We start from the raw sequence: 7410 nt of genomic DNA, 5'->3' as shown, positions 1-7410 counted from the left end.
GTAATCATAATGTTGGTGGAGAGTTTGAAGATCCTATGCATGCTGAGGCTTCTTCTGAGGTAACTGGTTGCTATTGTTTGTGTGTTTCCCTTTTATGATGTCTAATTTGGTTCTAATTTATTTAAAAATTGTTGGTTTTTGTATTTGTAGGATTTTTTTGATGGCCATTCCTCTGGGGGTTACCAAAATGTTGATATTGGTGAGGAGTTGGGGGCTGATTTGGAGCATTCCGTTCAGATTACTTCACAATTTTTTACTACTGATAAAGTAATATTTTATTTTCCTTTTATTTGTTTAAGCAATTGGTTTATTTCCCCCTTGTTTTCTTGTTTGTAATGAATTATTGGTTGTATATTTTTATTTCTTTTTTAGGAGCCAATTAAAGTTTGACTCAAGTTTACGCTCAAGTCCTCGAACTCCCACATTTCATGTCTCTAATGTAATATGGAGAGTTATTAATGATTCGGTTGAGAGGCCACTTAAAGAGAGTAGTTCTTTGGAGGATAAAAGTAAGTGGTCAATTGTGTTGTATGATGATGCACAAGCAGTTGATACTGGACTGATTTTGGGAAGGAAAAGGCAAGCGAAGCCGAGCACTGTTGTAAAGTCTCCTTTCTTAACACATTTTGGATCTTCTGAAGTTGGAGTGAAACAAAAAAGAAAGAGGATGATATTGGATAATATTTGTCAATTTTCCAATGAACTTGGTGATAATCACACTAAATAACAACTGTCTGAGTTTGACTCCTGGATTAATCGTGATTTGAAGAAAAGGAACAAGTATGTATAACCATTATTTGTTTTTAAGTTTGTTATATGTGTAATATGTCTGATTAATTTGTTAACTTTTTTATTTTGTTTTTTAATGTATTATTCAGGTTCAAAAAATATGATGATAATTCCGTGGACCCACCAATTAACTTCACTTTTGTTCATATTTCTGAGAAGACTTGGTTTCATAGCCTTTATTTCTCTGGGCAATTCGTTGATTCATTAATGAGATTCTTCCTTTTAATTTATCTGTTTTTTCATGTTGGAGTTTTTTTTCCTTTTTTTTACAAGGTAATAAGTCTAGTAATCTATTTATGCTATATATTACGATGTTATTGGGTAACCAGTTCCCTTACTGTTTACTTTGTTGTAGTTCATTGGGTAACTGGTTACCTAAACCTTGTAACTGTTTTTGTGTTGATGATGGTCACCAGTTACCCTTGTGTAACAAAGTTTTCTTGACTGTCATAGTAGATTTGTTTCTACACATATCATTTTATAATCATGTATTTTTTTATTATGCAGCATATTGATGTGATGATGTATTACTTGAGGAGAAATGTTAAATTGTCTAAAGATTTGAAGATGAGAGTATCTACGACTGACACTTGTTTTGGGCAAAACATAGTGTTTATGTATGAAGATTTTAAGAAAAAAGGTAGTGGTGCATTTAAAATAGATGAGAGATGCATTGCTTTGAAGATAATGAAGGGGGGATCCATGTTTTGTGCAACTCATTGGAATTTGCTTGATGATGTTGTCATGCCTGTTAATGTGAAGGGTCTTATGCACTGGATTTTGTTGCACTTTAATGTACAGCAGAGATCTCTTACGGTGTATGATTCAATGTCTGGTGCAAAGCATGAAAATCATACTTTACCTGTCGTTGAGGCATTTGCTGTTTTGATTCCTCTTCTATTGGAGATGATTGATTTCTATGATCGTAAAGATATTAATCTTGATGTTAGCCCGTATGATGTGGCAGAGAACGAGGCTTTGAAGTTGAGCATTGCTAAAGGCATTCCTCAACAAATTGATTGGTTAGTTTGTTTATTTGATTTTAGTTTTTTTTTTTTTTTGTGTTCTTTTTTGTTTATATGTTCTTAGTTGTTTTTTTTTTTTACTTTTTTCTATTATGCAGCGATTGTGGGGTGTTTTCTACTTATTTTGCTGAGCAAATAATTCTTGGGAAGGAGAATGAGATACCTAAATATATTGATGTTCGTCTCCTTCGCAAAGACATTGCTGTCAGCTTGTACTATCATGGAAAGAATAAAGAACTTGAGGAATACTTAACTAGCAATGAGTTCACTGAAAAGCTTCTAGAGAGGTGACAGAAGAGAATGAAAATTGTTGCATAGGCTTTTAGTGATATTATATTTCTTGTGCTTTTTTATTTTTGCTACAACAGTAATTAAATGATGAATCAATTTCTAGTTTAACAGTTAGCTTTTTTAAATTTCTGCTTATGTAAAACATTGGGATTCTTAAGGTCATTTTATATATACATATTAGTATATCGTTTTGTTAATTCTTTTGTTGTAAGAGTTTGGAAGAATGATTTAGAGGGTAACCAGGTACCCAGGTTGTTTATTTTCTAACATACCGAGGGTAACTGGTTACTTAATTGTTTTTATTTTAATTTTTTCCCCATTGGTTTGTTGTTTGTTAATTGCAATTATCAATATATATTTTAGATAACACTTTAAAGCAAGTAGCTAGTTTTTTGTTTGTTTTTGTATTTTTTTCCACTGTTTTATGGAATAATTTGAGGGAAACTAGTTCCCAGTTGGGTTGTTTAACTAATTTTATTGGTGATATTCGAGCAAGAATGATTTTGAGGGTAACCAGGTACTCAGGCTGTTTGTTTCCTAATATACCGAGGGTAACTGGTTACTTAAGTGTTTTTTTTAGATTTTTCCCCTATGCTTGTCTTTTTTACAATTATGCAACCAGTTTATTAAGTTAATATTAAAGTAACTTTAATATTATATATAGAGGAGTTTGTGATAGAAGAAAGTAAAGGTTTTAATTTTTTTTTTTTTTTTTGGCTTTTAGATTGTTATAGTGGGGTAATTTATCTTGTATTGTAACTTCAGGGTAACCAGTTACCTATATCGTTGTTTTGTTGTTAATTTTTGGTAACTGGGTACGATCATTTTTTTTTCGTTATGGTTTATTTATAGTGATGGTAGCATTGAAAAATAAGAAGCAAACAAATCCAAGAAATTATTTTGAAAGGATTTTATAAGTTTGCATAATCAATCAATGTGTTTCATTTTGAAACAATCGTATTAAAATACTGAATGATACTTGATGAATATGAAAGTCTCTCTTTCAATGAGTAAAGCTATGAAAGGTTTGTTTTGCTGTAAAATATGAATCTATGTCTTTGGCTTTTTCTATTTGTTTGGCTTCTCAAATGGAGGATTCCTGCAAGTCTTCCTGTTATGTCCTGGTTGCGCACATTTCCCACAGGTGATTATTACTTTATGTTCCCCTCTTGTTCTTATTCTTTTCTTTCTTGGTCTTCCTGCAGGGATTGTTGCATTTGGAGGCAGCACTATTATGTCCAAGTATTGTGGTAGATTCCATTCATCTTTATGGGACAAAGGATGAACATTTTCTTGATACAATGCTTTCAACGTTTCTGTTTTGTAGAATTTTTCACAATAATCATACACACTCAAGTTTCTCTTTGCAATGACAGCTACTGCATGACCACAAGGTATTTCATCTTCTTGGAACCTATTGCAAGTACATGTTCTATTATGTATATTTACTGTGAAATTTATCCCCTTTTGATCACGAACTTGGTATTCTATTGTGTTGAAAGGCAAGACCTAAAAATAGTTTTGTCATGAAATAGAATCAGATAATAAACATTTTAACTAGACTTAAGATTTAAAGTAACTAGTTATGCTTCTGTGTAAACTTTTTTTTTTTCTGTTCTTATGGAAGGTAACTGGTTACGATCTATTGACAGAATTAAGATTAGTAAGAATAAGTTTAGTTGCATACCTCATACTTCATTTTTGAAACAATGTCATGTCTCAATTCATTCTCTTTTGCTGTAGAGACTTTTGTGAATGTTCCATTTGCATTATTTGAGTTTTTCCAAACCCACTTTTGAACCAAACTTCTAAGGCATTCAACCAAGATATCAATGGGGAGATTTCTTGCAGCTTTTAGTGCAGTGTTGAGTGATTCTGCGATGTTGGATGTCATCATGGTGTATCTTTTTGTTGGCGAGTATGATCTTGCCCAAGTTTCATACTTGGCTTTTTCTAAATAGAGCCTAATGCATCTATCAATTCTATCAAGGCCTCTCATGTAGTGTTCACATTCTGTCTTTGTGTATGCTTTTGCTACTGCAATGAATTCATTTGTAGCTCTTCTCCATGGCTCCCATATTTGCCTTTCAAATTATTGAGTAAGTGAAGCATGCAAGCTCCGTGGAAAGCATTTGGATACACCATATGTACTGCATTATCTATGCTCTTATGTCTGTCAGAAACTATAGCCAATCCTGTGGAGTACAAATATTTTGAAATAAAAAACAAAAATGACGTATTTTTCAATTTTTTTTTAATTTTGGTGAAGGCAACTAATTACTTTATTCAGATTCTAAAAGAAATAGCATGTATTTGTGTATTTTGTTTTGGTAAAATGTTCCTATGTGTTTGTAAACAAGAATATATCATTGAAGCTATCATACCTTCGGGTTCTCCATAGGTGTCTCTCAGTTTGGAGAAGAACCAAAGCCATGAGTTATCATTTTCAGAGTCTGCTATTCCAAAAGCCAACACGAAAATGTTGTTGTTTGAATCTAACGTTGATGCTGAAAATAGGGTACCACCATGTGCATTTTTCAAGAAAGTTCCATCAACAAAAATTATAGGCCTCAAGTATCTCCAACCCTTGATTGAGTTAGAGAATGCTATGTATAGCTATTTGAATCTATCTTCCTTGTCTGTGAGTAGGTGTGTTATTGTTCCTGGATTTGCTTGCTTCAACATGTAAAGATATATTGGCAACTTGTGATATGAATCATCGGGGTTCCCTCTTACTAGACGCAAAGCTTTCTCTCTTGATCTCCATGCTTTTGTGTATCCCATAGTTACTCCGAAGTCATCATTCATATCATTCATGATGTCATTTGGAGCGTAATTTCTTTTGATTGACTTGTACTTATTCTTTATTAATTCCCCAACTACGATGCTTTTTGCTTGCCTATGGTCTTCCAAAACAATTTCAACAGAGCAAGTGTGATTTGGATTGCATTTATGTACCTTGAATAAATCTTGATTTATGTACTTAGATGCTCTCACCAACCAGTTGCGTGTTTCATCTGCGCAAGTAACTAGGTACTCTCTAGGTTCTGATCTTTTTGTTTTGAACTGGAAGTTATGCAACATTGCATAGTAGCTAAGAGCTGATTTGATTGTGTTCTTATCCTTGTAAATTTGCCCTTGCTCTATTGTGTTGACTCTGTAATCAGATATTACTAGTTGGATTTCATCCAACTTCTTTTTTCTTTTTGTATTGTCCTCAATTATGAAATCAGCTACTTCTTCAGCAAAATGAGGTATGTATGACACATTTATGCTGTCATTTGTTGTGCTTGACATTCCTTCTTCAAGTAACATTTGTTCATTGATGGAAGCTTGATTTGCTTGCATTAATAATGTCCCCACCTCCATTTCTCCTGTTGTAGCTTTCTGATTTGCTAGTAGAAGAAGATCATTTTCATTGCTTGATTCTTGAACTATAGTGACACACAATGGTAAATCTATTATTTTTGCAACAACTTTTTTCTTTATTTCTAGAAAGAACAACACTGAATTGTCTGTTACAACCTACATTGGTGGTGTTCATTTTTCTACTTGATAAGAAACTTCAATAGTTGCTGTTTTTTCCTTTATCTCATTTTTTATCAAATTCACCAAGTTGTCAAGAGAACAATTTGGTGGTATTAATATCCCAGTCATTGTGTACCCTTGGTACTCGTTGTTTTCATTCCACTTGCCTCCATATTGAACCAAAGAAGTAATATTGTCCATATCTGTAAAATTTGGCAATTTTTTAAGCAATTAGTTGGTTCTAAATGGGCTAGGTAACTGGTTAACTTAATCTTTAATCACATCTTCTTCTGAAACATTTAGCTTTTATAGGGTAACTGGTCACTCTTAGTTTTATATATTTTATGTTTTTCCAATTAGTTATATATATTGACTGTTTTTGCAGGGTAACTTGTTACACTTAGTTTTACGCATTGACTTTTTTTTTTTTTCAGGGTAACTGGTTACCTTAATATTGAATCATATATTGCCTATTTTTACACTTAGTTTTATATAGGTGTAATTTCCACTTAGTTTTATATATTGGCTGTTTTTCAAGGTAACTGGTTACCCTATTGTTACTGATTGTTTTTGCAGTAAAACTTCACAGCTACATCAAATAATTTTTTTTTTTATTGTAAAGACAAATTAGAATGTAAAATTTTTAGAGTTCTTGTTTCTTGTCTATTTTTTTTTTGGTTAATCAATGTACGCAAACCAGTGGGAAGGTAACTGGTTTCTTTAATCTGTAGTCCCATACCCTACTGAAACATTTAGTTGAATTTATTGATTGTTTTTCCAAGTAACTGGTTGTCCTAATGTTTCTGAATGTTTTGGCTGTTAAAATTCACACTAATATCAAATTATTCTTTTTATTGTAAAGACAAATTAGGATGTAAAAATTTCAGAGTTCTTGTTTCTTTTCTTTTTTTGGTTAATCAATGTACACAAACCAGTGAGCTTGGATAATTTTTTTCAATTTTTTAGTTTATAAATTGTTTGTGTTTTTCAGCAAGCACATTATGATCATGATCATTATCATTATAATCAAGATAATAGTTCATCTATAATTTTTTATTTTGTATGCAAATAATATAGTTTTATGTAGAAGATTTAAGATAGTTTGCAAAAAAAAGAAAATGACAATAGAATAGAGTTGACAGAGGAGACGGCTTCTTGCAAACCTTGTTTCTTGATCGTGTAGTGGATATGCAGGTCGCCGGAATCTTCAAAGATTGCAGCTTGTATGATTGGAAGAATGTTGGATTTTTTTTGATTTCTGCAGAAAGGGATAGTGCTTTAGTGATCAGATTTTTCTTAAATTTTTTTGGCAGAAGCTGAGGTCAAACCTTTGCTAGAGTTGGTCAATTGTTGTGGTGATCGCCGGAGATACGAGTTATTGCCGGAGAAGAAAGCTATCACCGGAGAATGGAGTGCCGGAGATGGAAGGAATCTATAGAGAGTTGCATGGTTTTTGGAGAAAACTTTGATCGTGTTTCAGGCATGAGCAGATGAGCATAGGATGATTGAATTGGTAATTACATTTGTAACCCTGATTTGTGCTGATGTGTTTTTGTTTAAATTTCAATTGTGCTATGTACTTATTTTTCCCATAATCTAAGTTTTTCTTATTTAAAATCTTCCATACATATTATAAAAAGATTGATTCCCATATTTTTGCACAATTATGGCTAAAAAGCCATATTTATGAAAAATTCCCATTAAAAAATCAAATACATTAAATATAGCTAAACATTAAATGTCAAACTATATTTGGTTAGACACTATTTTAAGACAA

The 7410-nt window shown here is 32.2% G+C and overlaps 2 protein-coding genes across 2 annotated transcripts; both read right to left on the bottom strand.

Moving 5' to 3' along the window:
• Positions 1–3173: 3173 nt before the first annotated feature.
• On the bottom strand, positions 3174–4002 carry LOC133814645 (uncharacterized). Its single transcript, XM_062247582.1, has 2 exons — positions 3793–4002; positions 3174–3614 (listed from the first exon to the last, which is right to left on the bottom strand). The coding sequence occupies exons 1-2, from the start codon at positions 4000–4002 to the stop codon at positions 3174–3176; spliced, it is 651 nt and encodes a 216-aa protein (XP_062103566.1).
• Positions 4003–4139: 137 nt separating this feature from the next.
• LOC133814637 (uncharacterized) lies at positions 4140–5834 on the bottom strand. Its single transcript, XM_062247574.1, has 4 exons — positions 5718–5834; positions 4842–5630; positions 4490–4691; positions 4140–4300 (listed from the first exon to the last, which is right to left on the bottom strand). The coding sequence occupies exons 1-4, from the start codon at positions 5832–5834 to the stop codon at positions 4140–4142; spliced, it is 1269 nt and encodes a 422-aa protein (XP_062103558.1).
• Between the last annotated feature and the right edge of the window lie 1576 nt (positions 5835–7410).

The sequence above is a fragment of the Humulus lupulus genome, chromosome 1 (assembly GCF_963169125.1).
Source record: "Humulus lupulus chromosome 1, drHumLupu1.1, whole genome shotgun sequence".
Lineage (NCBI taxonomy): Eukaryota > Viridiplantae > Streptophyta > Magnoliopsida > Rosales > Cannabaceae > Humulus > Humulus lupulus.
This window is presented reverse-complemented; position numbering and strand designations above follow the sequence as displayed.

Coding starts and splice junctions, on each gene's coding strand:
- LOC133814645 (XM_062247582.1), bottom strand. CDS start 4,002: ATGATGACATCCAACATCGCAGAATCACTCAACACTGCACTAAAAGCT. Junction 3,615..3,792: donor TTTCAAAAATGAAGTATGAG/GTATGCAACTAA, acceptor AACTATTTTTAG/GTCTTGCCTTTCAACACAAT.
- LOC133814637 (XM_062247574.1), bottom strand. CDS start 5,834: ATGGACAATATTACTTCTTTGGTTCAATATGGAGGCAAGTGGAATGAA. Junction 5,631..5,717: donor ATTGTTCTCTTGACAACTTG/GTGAATTTGATA, acceptor CCACCAATGTAG/GTTGTAACAGACAATTCAGT. Junction 4,301..4,489: donor CACCTATGGAGAACCCGAAG/GTATGATAGCTT, acceptor TGTACTCCACAG/GATTGGCTATAGTTTCTGAC.